The 16829-nt window shown below is 46.3% G+C and overlaps 1 protein-coding gene across 1 annotated transcript in view; it reads left to right on the top strand.

Annotated features, from left to right (window-relative positions):
* The first annotated feature begins 880 nt into the window (after positions 1 to 880).
* The window catches only part of LOC310710935 (IgGFc-binding protein-like), a 31171-nt gene continuing 15222 nt past the window's right edge, over positions 881 to 16829 (top strand). Inside the window, exons 1-10 of the mRNA XM_083512274.1 lie at positions 881 to 920; positions 2662 to 2712; positions 3515 to 4741; positions 5539 to 5882; positions 6943 to 7516; positions 8036 to 8637; positions 9989 to 10556; positions 11448 to 12037; positions 13222 to 13801; positions 14398 to 14597. Of these exons, the coding sequence (XP_083368400.1) occupies positions 2664 to 2712; positions 3515 to 4741; positions 5539 to 5882; positions 6943 to 7516; positions 8036 to 8637; positions 9989 to 10556; positions 11448 to 12037; positions 13222 to 13801; positions 14398 to 14597 (4734 nt within the window). The 5' untranslated portion in view covers positions 881 to 920; positions 2662 to 2663. The remainder of the gene's footprint in view (positions 921 to 2661; positions 2713 to 3514; positions 4742 to 5538; positions 5883 to 6942; positions 7517 to 8035; positions 8638 to 9988; positions 10557 to 11447; positions 12038 to 13221; positions 13802 to 14397; positions 14598 to 16829) is intronic.

Raw genomic sequence — 16829 nt, 5'->3', positions numbered from 1 at the left:
AGGGAAGCTTTTAATGTTTGATGCATTACTGTATTTTAATATTCTGTTGGAAGCTGCCCAGAGTGGCTGGGGAAACCCAGCCAGATGGGTGGGGTATTATTATTATTATTATTATTATTATTATTATTATTATTAATTACTGCTCCTCTCCTCAGCTGGTGGGGGTGCAGAGCAGAGGCATACCTGCCTGGGAATTTATCTTTCCACTAGATGTCAAGGCCAGCTGTTGCAAATCAGTGGTGGGTGGGTCCAGGGTCCTCCAGGGGTGGTCTGGCATCTCTCCTCTCCCAAAGCAAAGCAGGAGGATGGCATCAAAAGTTTTACCAGGATTTGAGATGCAGTTCACTACCTAAACACGCACATGTGCATATATTCAGGAAAACAATGCACTAAAACGCAACACGTTAGAGAAAGGAACTTGCAGAAATGCATATATTAGGCAGAATTCTGTTTTGAAAATTGCATACATTATGAGAGGTGTGCATGACAATGAATAAGAATTACCATGCAGGTGGTTTGTTTGTTCTTGAAAAGAAAATCCCTAAAATTTCAAAATGGGACTAACTGCATTTAAGATTTAAGAGAGAAGTAGAAATTGACACATTTGTCCATCTCTGCCTCACCAAAAACCCACCAAAACCTCAGACTTGCCTGGTTTCTTAAAGCTTCCTTCCTCCCTGACCTCTGCCCTCATTCCACTTCCACAATGTAGGTTATATATTATAGATTTTAGTTATCATCATGCCATGGCTGTCAGTTCTTTGATAAATAGTGTTATCAGTGCTTGCTGCCTAGAAAGATCAGGCAAAATGCTGCCCTTTCCCCTGCCCACTTTTAGGGCACAGAGAGCCACTAGAGAGTTAGCTGCTTATATAAGCCCAGCTATTTGGTGAGCTGAACTAGTCAGGTGCCTTCAGCAGGTAAGTGAGATCCTTTTTCTATTCTTTGCCGAGTGAGCAATGCTTTTATATGGGGAGGGATAAGTAACCTGTATGTCAGCAGAAAAGCCCAGGCTTGTAGAAAAGCCATTGGGAATGAAAGCAATCTTAACCATAGAGCCCTTGTGTGTGGCTGGAAAGCACACCTGGTTAGCAATTGCAGACACTCCAGTAAGTCCCTATTTTGCAGGGACAGTTCTGGATTTATAGAAGGCACCCCCATTTCTAATTTGATTCTGGGATGTCCCACTTTTCCTTATATTCATCAGAGAAATGTTGGAGGGTATGCAATGGCTGCAGAAAGGCGTGGGCATGTTTTTTAGCATGAAAATTCTATTCCTGACCCAATGTTGGTCTTATCAAATGCTATTAGGTAGCCCTTGTGTTTCAGAAGTCCAGCTGCCTTCAGCCAGAAATCAGGCATTTAGTGGCACTGGTTCCATGCTATGGAATGCAGAACTCTTTCAGCAGAGATTTGGCAAGCCTCCTTGCTGTTAGTTTTCATATATTTCTTGTAGCCCTTTTCTTGCCAACAGGACCCTCTATTCAGTTCAAATTGTCTTAAGGTGAGCCTGCCATTTTTTAATGAATATTTTTATTGCTTTTACACACCCACACACCCCTTAAAACTGTTGTTTTTGCGGTGTGGACAGGGTTTAGATCTGGTGCAACTTTATCTTGGCTTACCTTTCACTGGCTTGCTTCCACCAGCTTCCTGCAATGGTATATGTCAGATGGCAATGGTGGTTGCTCGTGAGTAACCAGGCAGGACTCCGACCTGTCGTTTACAGGTTTTATTTTGGTGCAAAACTATTTACAGTGCAGAGCCACAAGTTCATGTCTGCCTCAATCGCTAGCAGGATCCGGGAGTGGTCATTTCTGGGTCTTCCCCCAACGTAAGAGCTTAGTCACCCCCAGCCTTTTCCTTCCTTCTTTTTTTTTTACACCTCTGCGCAGGGTGGGCGACGGAAGAGGTGTGCTTCCCTCCTGGCCAACTTGGCCAGGAGCGGTGCTGAGGCTCCCAGCAGCATCCTCTGGTCCCTTCCCCTCTTCCCCACTGGAAGTGTGGCTTTCCCCACCACAGGAAGAGGAACTGCTTCACAAGATTTTCGGAGGTTCCTTGTAACCCAACAGCCCTTCTGCTTCCCTACCCTGTTCCGATGGCAGTACCCTGACAGTACTTTTTTCTAGAAAAAGAGGCGTCAGAACTTGTTGACCTTTTTTTAGGGGGCGCACCCCTTCTGACTCCGTTGTGCAGCAGGAATGCACCAAAGAGGTGCAAGAACTCAATTCTAGTGAGTTCCGGTTGAAAAAAAGCCCTGTTTTCAATAATTTGCACATTTTTGCAAATACGATGCTTCTCTTGGTGTGTTATTTTCACAAATTTTCCCATTGTTTCAAACACTTTCACCTAATGCACAGATTGTTGGGTTGCAAAACTACCTTGCAAAAGTGTGGATTTTGAAACTACCTTGCAAAAGTGTGAATCTGGAAAAGTGTGAATTTTGAAGAATAACTGCATTCCATATCGTGTATTGGTTTGAACTGTGTGACTTCCGCAGTTCCTTGTGGAAATGCAAACAAAATCAATTTTCTCCCCATCCCTACCCAGGTAAGACAAATGATCAGAGCAGAAAAGTTAAAGAAAATAAAAGAAAACTCATGCACACACTCACACAGAATCTGCAGATGACCTGAACTTCTTTCTTTTGCTGTTTTGTAGCCATGGCCAAGAAGCTGCTGCTGTTTTTGACCGGACTGGCACTCCTATCTGGTGAGTTTGGTACTTAATTAACCTGCAGGTTGGTCCCACAAGGGAGACACTTCTTGAACTTTGTCTCTATGGAGCAACTGAAGATGCTGACAGAACAGGGACTCACTCAGAGCCTGGCAAATTTATCTTTGACCAAAACTCCCACCCTGTGGCTATCAGACACACAGCCCAATGTATTGTTGGCTGAGTCTGTGCTAATACATGCAACAGGTCATCATCACCTGTACTATATCCTAAACTTTAATCAGTCAGATTTCTGATTTAGGTGGTTCTCATTTTCCCCTGTATTTGGCAAACTCATGTGAGCCTCTCCCACAGAGGAATATTCCTGATCTTCCTGAGATACATTTTTCTTGATATAACCAAATAGGGTTCTTAAAAAGTCCCTCTGATAATTTTCTGTTGATTATCGAGAGAGATGATTATTTTGGGAAGAAGATGCAAAAGTCAGATCAGTATAGAGTATTCCAAAAGCTATCACACCAAGTGATTATAGCACAGCATTGAGACACTTGCATTGAGAAACGTCCTTTTGGGGTGCAGGCTATCACAGGAAAAGCTGGATATTCTTAGGGATGCTTCATAGCATGTCAATAGATAAATAATCATTTATTGAACTTTCTCAGATGCCATCTCCTTGATATAAGCAAATAGAATTATTAATGGCTTCCTTTAATTTTCTGTCTGTTGCAAGATAGGATAATAAAGTACACAAAACTCTAATTGCTGCCACATCATATGATTAGGGCACAGCATCGAGATACTTGCACTTTACGAATTATCTGTTCCTTCTGCCTTTCAGGGTTCTGTGGAGCAGATTACCGTGGGAAGGAATTTGTAACATGCTACCTGCAGAACTACTTGGCAAGTCAACAAAGTCCTAGGCTTGAGCTGCTTATCACCGGATATCATCCCGCAACCACCGTCAAAGTCACAGTGAACAAATCTTCGTTTCAGAAAACGGTTTTAGTCTATGAGAAACAGACAGTGTCTGTTGTGGTCCCGGCCTCTTCGGAGTTGACGGGGAACAATATCTTTGATGGGGTTGTCAGGATCCAAGCTGACAAAGATATCTTAGTCTTTTCCTACAACTACAAGCTTACGTCAAGTGCTGCCACAGTTGTGTACCCAGCTCATCAGCTGGGCACACAATATTATGTGGTAACCCCAGAAGGGCATCTCTCAAACACTTTCAAGGAATTTGCAGTTGTAGCCTATCAGTTTCCCACTCAAGTCACTATTCACCTGAAAGGGGCCGTGACATTCCAAGGGAAGGTTTATGCTGCAGGGAGCAGGCTTGTTGTGGACCTCAAAGCCTTCCAAGCAATTCAGCTGCAAAGCTCAGTTGATTTGTCTGGCAGCAAGGTTGAATCAGATTCGCCCGTGGCTGTTTTGAGTGGGCACAGCTGTGCCATACAGTTCTCAGAATGTGACCATGTCGTTGAGCAGCTCTTGCCTGTTTCCAGCTGGGGCACCACCTTCATAGTTCCTCCACTGTCTTTTCAACCTAGAATAGACATTGTGTATGTCATTGCTTCCCAAAATACTTTGATCCAATACCAGTCTGGGGTCAACCAAGGCTCCCGTCGTGCAGTGGCTGGAGAAATCATGCGGTTTGAGAAGCAGCCCTCTCAGGTCCTTTCCTTCTCTGCTGATGTAGGAATCCAGGTCCTTTTTTTCTACACTGGTACCAATAATGGAAATTGCCAGTACGATCCATTCCTCATCAATGTTCCAGCAATAACAAGGTATTGCACATCATATCACATTGATGGGATTAGGGACTTTGATAATTTTGCTGTCATCATGGCCAAAACCTCAGTTTCTGGTGGGATCACATTGGAGAAAAAAGCCATTACCAATGTTGAATGGGCACCAGTCCCTGGAACAGAACATTCATTTGCTCTACTCAGCTTGGGCAAAGAAGCCAGTGCCCTCTCTGTAGAACATCCCACCACTCCTTTTGGGCTCTTCATCCTTGGAGGTGCAAAAAGCAATGGTTATGGCTCCGTGGCCATTTGCTCTTGTGGTAAGTATCCAGATCTGTTTTTTTTTTTTTGCTACAAATGAGACGTTAGACTATATGATTATAATTTGTTACATCTTAGTGAATATCCCCATCCTTATTTGTGGTTTCTTGCACTTCCAATATTTTCATCTTTTTGCCTTCCAGCATTGGATGCTGTGTTTTAACATTACTGTCTGCTCATTTGTAGATTGTGAAAGAAAGTGGCTCCTTATGAGCAGTAACTGGAGGACCACAGTAGATCTCAATGGACATTGGAATGGAACTTTAGCTGCCACTATTTCAGTGTCCTAGTTCCAGTATACTTTCCATATATAGAATAAAGCACTGTAAAGTGGTCTAATTTGATGAATTTTTATTTTCTGCCTCCCACTCTCAAATCTGCCCCCTTTTGTCGCAGGTTCCATCTCCTTGCCTGTGTCCTCCAGCCTCTTCTTCATTTGTCTCCTCTTCCTAACTCCGTTACCTAATCTGTACCATCCCTGCAGCCATCTTGTATTTCCCTGCTCCTCATGTTTCACTGTCTCCCATGGCCTCCTTCTGCCCCTCAGGCTCTCTGAGAAACTTACTTTCCACTTGGATCTTAATTCCAGTGTACTCACAGCTTCCCTTTCTTCCTGAGAAGGCAAATTTAAACCATATTGATTGCCTTATTGCCTGAGCAATCAGAATGTCCATAAGGCAACCAGATAAGTGGCTATTCAGAAGCCTGTTTCCCATGTTTTGTCTGTCTGCAGCATCCTCCCCTAGTTACTAATGATGCTTGCTTTTGCAATGACACCACCATTGTTCCATTCCAGACAAACCAGTGTCTCCATGCAGCTTGATCCAGTGCAGGAAGAAGGAGAAGTGTGAAATCATAGGAGGTGATCCAGTGTGTGTGCCAGAGTCTGAATCCAACTGCTGGGCCCAAGGAGATCCTCATTATCACACCTTCGATGGGAAGAAATTTGACTTCATGGGCACCTGTACCTACACTATTGCCAAGACTTGCGGCTCGGATGCCACTCTTCCTTCCTTCAGTGTTGAAGCCAAGAATGAGAACAGGGGAGGAAATACTCGTGTTTCGTACATTGGCTCTGTGACAGTCACAGTCTATAACACCATCATCAAGGTGGTCAGAAATGAGAAAGGCTTTGTGAGGGTGAGGACGAAAGAAATATTTCTATTTCTTTAAAAAAAGCAACCTATTTTCCCCAAGAGTCCATCAAAATCTACTCTGCTCGCTTCTTGTCTTGTCTTGTAATGCAGGCATGTGGAACAGAAGATCTGGCAAAGTCTCCCTGCCCCAGTTTGCTAACCTGGACTGATCTCTGGCCACCACCCCTGCTCCCTCTTTCTGCACCTCTGCCCACCAGCCAGTGCCCCACTTTTTTAGCATTTGAGGAGGAGCTGTTTTCATTTTATGCCATACCCATTTTGCACTTGGCTGTATCTGCCTGCCATTGGGCACTGGGAACGATAGTACAGCCCAAATAGCTGAGGCTTCGGGAGAACTTAAACAAGTTCTCCCAAAATAAGAGCGGTAGTGAGACAGAATTAGCTACAAGCCTAGATGGCTCAGTAAACTGATCTGGTGAGATGCCATCTTTGGGATCAATGATCCAGTGAGTGCCCAGGAGCAGCACCTACCTCTGCTTGGTCCTGTTCTGTCACTTAGCTCATGAGATCTTTTTTTGCAGGGGAGGGGGGAGGGATCTGGATTACAGGGTTCCAGATATTTGCCTGGCAATCCACTCTAGTGACTGCATTTTCAATTATTCCTTCTTGCACTGTACTTTCCAGCCACAGTTCTGCAGTTAAAAGCTCTGTGTCCAAGTGTTACTTTTACTTTTTCTTTTGCCCTGGAACTTCCCCTGGGAAAACCTGTTTTTTACCACTGAATCAAAAAGCAATTGACAGAAAACTTGCTTTTCATTTGCTCTGATTCGGCAGTAAAATGTCAAATCAGAGCCAAGGAAAGTGTGCGTGTTGGTCTTTTTCATATACGTTCCTATTTTACATCCATCTCATTCAGCAGGCTATATGATGTAACAAACCCAATAGGTTGTATCCAACCAATTTCTACTCTGGGCACACCCACTGAAATTAATGGACCCAAGTTAGTGCATTAATTTCAACAGGTCTGCTCTGAGTCTGACTGACATTGAATACAATCTACAGTCTTGTCCTGCTGTTTGTTGCATCTGAGTTTTCTCTTGCAGGTGGACAACCTGCGGTTCCGCCTGCCCATCTCCCTCCATGAAGGAAAACTCCGTCTCTACCAGAGTGGGAGCTCTGTCTTCATTGAGACAGATTTCTCCCTGAAGGTCTCCTATGACTGGAACACCTACCTGGTGGTGAAGCTCTCCAGCAGCTTTTATGAAAATGTCTGCGGACTTTGTGGCAACTACAATGGAGACCCCGCTGATGACTTCAGCAAACCCGATGGGGCCTTGGCTCCCAACCCCAATGAGTTTGGAAAGAGCTGGAAAGTAGACGATGGCGACAAGTCGTGTTGGGATGATTGCCATGGGGAATGCAAAACCTGCTCCCCAGAAATGGCCAAGAAGTATGAAGGTGAACCATTCTGTGGCTGGCTCATCAAAGGAGAAGATGGCCCATTCAGCAAGTGTCATTCTGTGATCGACCCCAACCCCTATCTGGGGAACTGTGTCTATGACCTCTGCTTGAATGATGGGCTGAAGGAGCTTCTTTGTGATGCGCTGAATACCTACGCAGTTGCTTGCCAGGAAAAGGGAGTTGCTATATCTGAATGGAGGATCCGTACTGGTTGCGGTGAGTGTTCCTGGGTGCTGAGTAGAGCACAGCAGATTTTATTTTCATTATTTGGCTTAAAAATTATGTTCTCCCTTATGTCATGAGGTACAGAATGTCAAGCCAGGGCATTTCATGTTCTGCAGATCTCTGTACGAAGACTTTTTCACTGAGCCTAGCATTCACTATTAAGGAAGATTCTTGTCCCCACTATGACAGAGAGAGATGATTTGAAGGGACTCTAGGAATAGAGTGTGACAACAGAGGCAGAATCTCTATAGGTTTTTTTTTATTAAAAAAATCAGAACAATGTAACAGCTGAATAGGGATGGGCTAGGAAGGCAAATGGTGGATGCATTATTTCAACTGTATTGAACACTTCAAGGCGAGAATTGCATATGAGGTTATCCTGTTTTATTTCTGCAGTGCTCTAGCAGGGAGTTTAGGCTAGCAGAATCTAGAACACCTTGCTTCTGGCCCGCACTGTCTTCTAAGCTTCTAATCTTGTGCTATTGATAAGCATCTTGTCTCTTTTGACAGGTGTATCCTGCCCCGAGAACAGCCATTATGAGCTCTGTGGGTCTCCATGTCCTGCCACCTGCAATGACCAAGCTGGGCCCAAGAATTGCTCCTCGATGTGTTGCGTGGAAGCCTGCCAATGTAATGAGGGCTTTGTGTTGGATGCTGGGAAATGCATCCCCAAGTCTGTCTGTGGGTGTGTGTTTGAGGGGAAACACTTGCTTCCTGGTGAGCACTTCTGGGGAGACAAGACATGTACGAAAAGGTGCTTCTGTGACCCACAGACAAGACAAGTGAACTGCCAGGCAGTGAGCTGCGGAAAGGGAATGGAGTGTAGGATCGAGGGTGGCATCCAGAACTGCTACCCAACCAATTTTGGCAACTGCTCTGCCTCTGGCGACCCACACTACATTAGCTTTGATGGCCGGAAGTTTGACTTCCAGGGCACCTGCGTGTATCAGTTGACTGGGCTGTGTGAGAAGAGGGAAGACCTAGTCGATTTCCAGGTCCTCGTCGAAAATGACCAGCGAGGCGGCCAGTCTGTGTCCTATACCCGGACTGTAGAGGTGAAAGTTTATGGGGCATCCATTGCGATGAGCAGAGGGAACCCTGCAAAAGTCATGGTGAGTTTATCATAGAGGTGGGGAACCAAATTCAGGGGCGGAGGAAGGGGGGTGTGATGGGTGCAGACCATCCCAGGTGTCACCACTGAGAGGGGTGACAAAATGCTGGGCGGCACTCATCATGGGGCCTGCAGCGCACCTGAGCCATGTCTCTCTCCTGGGAGAGTCGCAGTGGCTTGGGCACGCGCAGGCTCCACGCTGCCCAAACGGTCTGCCCGCTGCCTCCCCCCCAGCTGTAGGGTGGCTGAGTGGGAGGAGGCAGGCAGACTCCAGAGGCCCCACGGTGCACGCCTCCCCTATGGGCGGCTCGACCTGCCCCTGGGCATGCCACCCCAGGCGCCCAAGCGGCTTCCCCACTGCTGACCAAATGCAGCCCCCCAAGTCTTCCTGGCCCTCAGGACTCTCCCAACACTGCACCCCCTACCCTGCTATACTTCTCCCCAAGGCATCTCCTTGCTACACTGGACTTGCTTTGTACCCTCCTTGAGTGCTTTTGCATGACTTGAATGTGTCCTTTGAACCCTGATCATGCTTGCCTGGAAGATAGAGAGGCATATACGAGTATGTGTGAAACTAGCCTACTGTACATAGGTAAAATTTAGTATTCATTGCTCTGCCCACTTTTGCTTCTGACCCCTCTCACCTGTGGCATGTGGCCCCCAGAAAGTTGCCCGGAAGGGAATGTGGCTCTCAGCCTGAAAAAAGTTCCCCACTCCTCATCTGGAACATCACAGTTGGAAACTACTGAGAACAGGGGAGGGGATTATTCTGATAATGAAGGTACCTGGCATGGTTCCTTTCCTCTCCATGGCTAGTGCCCAGAAGAAAGATGAAGTGGGCTGCCTTGTGTCCATTTTCCATAGGTTTTGAAAAGAGACCATTCTGTGATCATATGAAATCTATTTTCCAGTATTATTATTATCATTTTAAAGGGAAACTTTACTTCAATAATCTAGTACAGAGGGTTATCCTTTTGGGTTGCAGAGGTGAGAGGAACAAAACAGGCAGGGGCAAATTTCCCAGATTGTGTGTTACCAGAAAGCTAAGATCAGCAAGTGAATTCTTTGTGATACTTGATACCTAACAGAAAATTTAAAGAGAGTTAAATTTCCCCTCCTCCCTGCAAATGGTAAGTTTTGCTGCTGATCTCTGTGCTCTGGAGCAGCCTTGCTTAGTCTTCTGCCTCCCAAGTGTTACTGGTCTCCCAACTTCCATCAGTCCTGCCCAGCACAGCCAAGGAACAGGGATGATGGGAGTTGTAGTCCAAAGTACCTGGAGAGCACCAGGTTGGGGAAACATCATGGATTACAAAGGCACTTCTGAAATGCCCCTTTTTTTGAATGGGCTCTAGGTGAACGACTTGCTGACCAACCTTCCCTACAGCATCGACATCAACAGAATCTCCGTATACAGGAAAGGGCAAGGGGCAGTGGTCCAGACAGACTTCCAACTGACTGTCATCTTTGATGGGATCAGCCGGGTCACTGTGTCTGTGCCCAGCAGCTACCGTGATGCCCTGTGTGGTCTCTGTGGGAACTTCAATGGCAACAAGCAGGACGATCTGACCATGAAAGATGGCACAGTGGCTCCGCACCCATCAGACTTTGGTCAAAGCTGGAAAGTGCGGGAGGTGCCAGGCTGCAGCAAAGGGGGCACGGAAGAATGCCCTGCTCTGTCAGCCATTGAGAAGAATCAACGGAACCTCAACAAGGAGTGTGGGCTCATCCTAGCCAAGAGTGGCCCCTTCAGAGAATGTCACAGCAAAGTGGATCCAGAAGGATACTTCCAAGATTGTGTGTACGATTATTGTTTCTTTGATGGCCAACAAGCTGTGATCTGCCAGGTCATTGCCAGCTATGCTGCAGCGTGTCAGGAAGCTGGGGTGACCATCTATCCTTGGAGATCGGACAACTTCTGCAGTAAGTGCTAATGCTGTGAGCTGTTTTCTGAAATTCCTCAGATTTTCAGAGTTACAGAGAACATGGTAATCAATCTAAAATGACATGCAAATATATCAATGCTTATTTTTCTTCTTAAAGTATATATTCAAATTTTGTCTCAGTACCATTTCAGGTAATGACCGCTCCCCGCTTAAAATGGGGGGGCGCCCTTTGCGTGGACACGTGCAGCCCCTAGATCTGGAGCGGCTCCAACAGCATAGGCTTGGCTTTGCCTTCCCTCAGGTGGGATACCTGGAGGTCTCCACCTACCTCAGTCAGTTGTCCAATCCCACCTGGGGGAAGCGTTGCCAAGGAGACCAGGCCAGGTAGGGGAGGGATTACCTGCCCACACAACTTCATGTAAAACTTTTCCCAGCTGAGAAAGTCTCATTGTCCCCCCACCCAAGTGATGGACAGACCTGCTCACTCTCTCAGTTTCTTAGTTTTTCTAATTTGAAATTCAGGTGTCCACATTTCAGAAGGAATCTGCAATTTTTGAAAGCGGGGGAGAAATCCCCATTAAAATTTGTCAGCATTTTAGTACCAATTTCTACTAACAAACACATTTTTGCAAGTAATTTCCCCATAGCTTTGGTATGCTATTTTCACTAAAATGTTCATTTTAATAGCCATTTCCCACCAAATATAGGCATTTTTTGGAAATACTAGAATTGCATTGCGATTTTGGAAATTATGAATTAAGCAGTTTCACCTTTAAATGAGAGCTGAATTGTATTTCTCCCACATCCCTATTTTCTCCCAGTCTAGGCAATCAGTTCTTGTATGATCAGAGGCAAAGAAAGATGGGACTTCTGTAAATCAGGTGGTTCCTCCCTCTCAATGTTTCTTTCTACTGGTTCTGATTGACAGGTCTTTCCTGCGCTCCGAATAGCCACTACGAGCTCTGTGCGAGAGGTTGTGCTCAGACCTGCGGCAGCTTTTACGCTACAGTCCCTTGTTCGGCTACGTGCCACGAAGACTGCGTTTGCGACGAGGGCTTTTTGCTGAGTGGCGATCAATGCGTGCCCACGTCCCGGTGCGGCTGTCACTACCAAGGCCACTACTACCCGGCAGGAGAGACCTTCTATCCAACCTGTCAGGAGCGTTGCATGTGCCATGCTGGGGGGAGTATTGGGTGTGTCTCATTCTCCTGTGGCCCCAATCAGGAATGCCGGTTGTCAGATGGTGTCCGGAAATGCTACCCTGTGGGCAATGCTACCTGTTCTGGTTCGGGTGACCCTCACTATCTCTCCTTCGATGGACGGGCCTTTGACTTCCAAGGCACCTGCACCTATACCTTGGCTACGGTTAACACAGGCAACCGGCTCTTGAGATCCTTTACTGTCAACGTGGAAAACGAGGCCTGGGGGAATGGGAAGGTGTCCGTTACCAAGATGGTTTCTGTCTCAGTCTATGGCATTACACTTACATTACTGCAGAACAAGCAAGGTCAAGTGATGGTGAGTCCAAGCTATAAGGAAAGGGCAACTGGATGGTCATCTGTCATGGATGCTTTAGTTAAGATTCCTGCATTGCAGGGGGTTGGACTAGATGACCCACAGGGTCCCTTGCAACTCTAAAATTCTGTGATTCTATGATTTTTAGCCATTCATCTTTTTTCTCTCTCATTAAGACATTGTCTTTGCTCAGTCGTTCTATTCGTCCTAAATGAATCTGAGAATTTATGTTTGGTTTCTCTTTCTTCCAGCCCTAATTTCAGTTTTTCCAAATTTCTACCTTTTTTTAAAAAAAAGAGAGAGTCCTGAAAATTTGTCTACATTTTAGTGCAATTTTTATTGCACATTTATCTTAATCTACTGAATTTAGTGCGCAGTTTTGCCTAATATACACACTGTGGCAAGTAATATTTCCTACTTCAGTGCATTCTTATATGTCAGGGGTTGGCAAGGTTTACCTCGCCTGGGCCGGTTCACTCCAGCGGACATCCCTCCGTGGGATGGAGCGTGCAAGCATGAGTGTGCACGGCCACGATTTCCCGTGTCTGCATCTGTGCAGATGCGATTTCCAGCATCTGAGCATGCACAGACGTGATTTCTGGTGCCTCGGAAGTGAGTCACCACACTGCACTGCGCTGGTTTAGTGCAACATGCGGGGACTCACTGAGCAGGCAGCTCGGTTTGGGGGCGGCTTGTGGGCCGGTTAAATGACCCCTGTGGGTCGCTTGTGGCCCATGGGCCTCAGGTTGCCTACCCCTGCTATATGTCATTTTCACTAATATATGCATTTTTATACAAACATTACTTTGCTACTGTATATGCAATTTTTGTACATGTTACTTGGCCAGAGAACTGTATTGCAAAATTCAGAAAATTCCAAGGATAGTGGTGTTTTGGTTCTCATATGGTTTCAGAAAACGTAAATTCACTTTTAAATGCAAACCGAATCAAATTTCTCCCCCATTCCTATCTGGAGGTTGAGAAGGGTGACAGCAATGAGGGTAGGGTGAGCTAGCATCCTCAAGCACACACACTCTTCCTCACATGCCCTTTTCAGCACACCTGTTTCAGGTTATCATCACTGAGAGGGCTAGGATAAAATATGTTCCTCCTAGGAGCTTTATGGTTATCTTTCCACTGCGACCTCAAAAAACCAACCCTTCTCAAACAGGAAATCCTTCTTGCAGGTGAATGGCTTGATCTATACCGTCCCTATATCCTTGTCTGCTGGGCGGATCAGAGCCTATCAACACGGCACAAAAATCCTGATAGAAACTGACTTTGGTCTCATTGTGAGCTACGACCTAGTTTACCGTGTGACAGTCACAGTCCCAAGTACTTACCAGAGTGAGATGCGAGGCCTCTGTGGGAACTACAACGGGCAGAAGGATGACGACTTCCTGCTACCCGATGGGAGCACAACTTCCAATGCAGGTGACTTTGGTGCTTCCTGGAAGGTTCCAGTCCATGGGGCAGCTGGATCTTGCTCAGATGGATGCTCTGGAAACAGCTGCCCAGTCTGCGATGAAAGGAAGAAGGAGATCTTCAAACAGCGCCACTACTGCGGGATCCTCACTGCGTCTGATGGCCCCTTCAGGGCTTGCCATGGAAAGGTCGATGCCAACGTATACTTCAGCGACTGCATCTATGACCTGTGCATGGGCAATGGGGACAGCCAGGTCTTGTGCAACAGCATCCAGAGCTACGTATCTGCCTGCCAAGCGACTGGGGTCTCTGTTGAGCCTTGGAGGAGCCCTTGCTTCTGTCGTAAGTACTGGGGATTGAACATTCATGGGGACGTGAAATGGGAGAAGAGAAATGGGAGCAGAATCTGAACTGGTTCCATGTCACTTTCGGGCTAAACTAGAGGGGTGTGCTCATTTGTAAAGCCCTAAAATGTCTCAGGCTCTGCAAAGGCTGAATTCATTTGACTTTTCCAATCACATGCGATCACCCTCTTGACTATTTCTGACACACCAGCTACGGAATTGTTTGCAATGAGTTCCTGCCAGAGCCAGAAGTCTAAGGTAGAGGTGGGGGGACATTTTTCAGTCCTGGGACCATGTGTCCTTCTTGGTAACCTTTTTGGGTCCATATGCCAATAGTGAGCATAGCCAGAGCAAAAATGGGTGGAGCAATTGATGTTATTTGTTATCTTTGTACAGTGGGCCAGTATCTATCCCCAATCTTTTATACCCCTCTCTATCCAGAAAATTAAGAAGCATGATCAGAGTTCAAAGATACATTCTAGCCAGGAAAAAGAACTAGTCCCTCTTTTGGATTTCACATGCTGTCTTTCACAACCATTTTAAGAAGCACCGGGGTTCTTTTGGTCTAATATCTTTTTTTCTTTTCCAATTTAGCTATGCGCTGCCCTGCCAACAGTCACTATGAGATCTGTGCCCAGCTCTGCCCCACCTCCTGTGCCAAGATCACAGACACTGCACCCTGTCCGAAGACTTGTGCTGAGGGCTGCCAGTGTAATGATGGTTTCTTCTTTGATGGTGTTGGCTGTGTCCCCGCAAAAGACTGTGGATGCATAAAGAATGGACGCTACTACAAGGTAGATGGTCTTCTGAACCTGATTTTCCTCTCCTCCTTTTAAAATTAAACTACATTTTTTATTTTTACTGTCCCCAATCATTATGGATCAAGTTGTTTTTATCTGCTCTTACCTCTGTGCTTGCTCAGTTTTACATTCTTTCGAATCACAAGTCACAAGCTGTTGTGATAATTTCTAGGACTTAGGGAATTTCACAGCCTTTGAATAATTGAGTCAAGTTGTGTGTCTTGAGGTGCGGTTTTCTTTTGTAATCTGGAAGTAACAAAGTCCTAACAAATGAACTGTCCTTGTTATGAGGAGGTGCAGCAAATGGCAGAATAATGAATTTTTAAATGTAAGGATATGACAGAATTACTAACGCCATGTTTATATATGAAACAGAAGAGCCCAGACCTAAAGCCTATCTAATCCAGCATTCTGATCTCCGTAGACAACTGGATCGAGGTGGGTCAGGACTGCTGATCCTTTTAAATTTGTCAGCAGCCTTTGACATGGTCGATCATGATCTTCTGGACCACCGCCTCGCAGACGTGGGGATACAGGGCATAGCCTGTAACTGGTTGTGCTCTTTTATCTCTGGTCGGGGACAGAGGGTGGCACTAGGGAGGGAAATGTCGTCGCGCCACTCCTTGGTGTGTGGAGTGCCGCAGGGCGCAATTCTCTCCCTGATGCTTTTTAACATCTTTATGCGCCCCCTTGCCCAGATTATCCGGAGCTTTGGGCTGGGCTGTCACCAATATGCTGATGACACTCAGCTCTATCTGCTGATGGATGGCCACACCGACTCGGCCCCGAACACACTGACCACATGCTTGGAAGCTGTGGCTGGATGGTTTCGTGGGAGCCGATTGAAACTAAATCCTTCGAAGACAGAGGTCCTATGGCTAGGTCGGGATGGCATGGGGATGAGGGACCAACTCTATCTTCTCTTGCGGGGCCCCAATTAGTGCCATTGCCTTCCGTTAAGAGTTTGGGTGTAATCCTTGGCGCCTCCCTTTCAATGGAGGCGCAAGTTACAGCAACAGCCAAGGCAACATTTTTCCACCTTTGCCGCATCAAGCAGTTGGTCCCTTACCTTTCCCGCCCCGACCTGGCCACAGTGATCCATGCGATGGTCATCTCCAGGCTTGACTACTGTAATTCGCTCTACGCGGGGCTGCCCTTGAAGCTGTCCCAGAAACTCCAGCGGGTAAAGAATGCTGCAGCGAGGCTCCTCACGGGGTCTCTGCCATGGGAGCATATTCACTCAGTGCTTTTCAAACTGCACTGGCTCCCGGTAGAGTACAGGGTCAGATTTAAGGTGCTGCTTTTGACCTTTAAAGCCCTTCACAGCCTAGGACCCTCATACCTACGGGACCGCCTCTCCCGGTATGCCCCATGGAGAGCCTCAAGGTCCATAAATAGCAACACCCTAGTGGTCCCGGGCCCTAAGGAAGTTAGATTGGCTTCAACCAGAGCCAGGGCCTTTTCAACTCTGGCTCCGGCCTGGTGGAACGCTCTGCCTCATGAGACCAGGGCCCTGCAGGATCTGATTTCTTTCCGCAGGGCCTGTAAGACAGAGTTGTTCCACCTAGCCTTTGGCTTGGAGCCAATTTGATTCCCTCCCTCCCTCTCTTTCTTTTTTCTTTTCCTTCTCCTCCTGCGATGAGGCTACATTTTAATATTTTAATGTTCCATTATTTTAATGTTATATTTTATTTTTGTTTTTAAATTGTAATCATTCATCTTGTTTTTATTATTGCTTGTAAGCCGCTCTGAGCCCGGCCTTGGCTGGGGAGGGTGGGGTATAAATAAAAAATTATTATTTCCTTCCAAGAAAAAAAAGAAATAAATAAAAACAAGCAAATGAGAATAAGAAGCTTTCTATGTGAAAAACACTTCGCCTTTTCTCTAAAATGGAGTCCAGCTCCTCTGATGTTCATTCCATTCGCAATTAGGAATGGGCTGCAGCTCAGTGGCACAGCATCTGCCTTGCGTGAAGAAGGGCTTGGGTCTAATCCTGGCTGGCATCTCTAGGTCTAAAACCCTGGAGAGTCTTTGCTAGTCAGTGTACACAATACTGAACTAGGTGGACCAGTTACCTGATTCAGTAGGATGCAAAGCTTTAAAGGAATTGGCTACATCTCACCTTGTTATTTGTATGTGTGCTGTCACCTACACAACTGACCCAGAATATTTTGCTACTGGAGGGAATATGGCACCCCTTCCCATTCCACATACAGAAGGCAACCG

This window comes from Podarcis liolepis (assembly GCF_965112155.1).
Source record: "Podarcis liolepis genome assembly, chromosome: 7".
Lineage (NCBI taxonomy): Eukaryota > Metazoa > Chordata > Lepidosauria > Squamata > Lacertidae > Podarcis > Podarcis liolepis.
The sequence above is the reverse complement of the archived record's forward strand: the minus strand, read 5'-3'. Positions and strand labels throughout refer to the sequence as shown.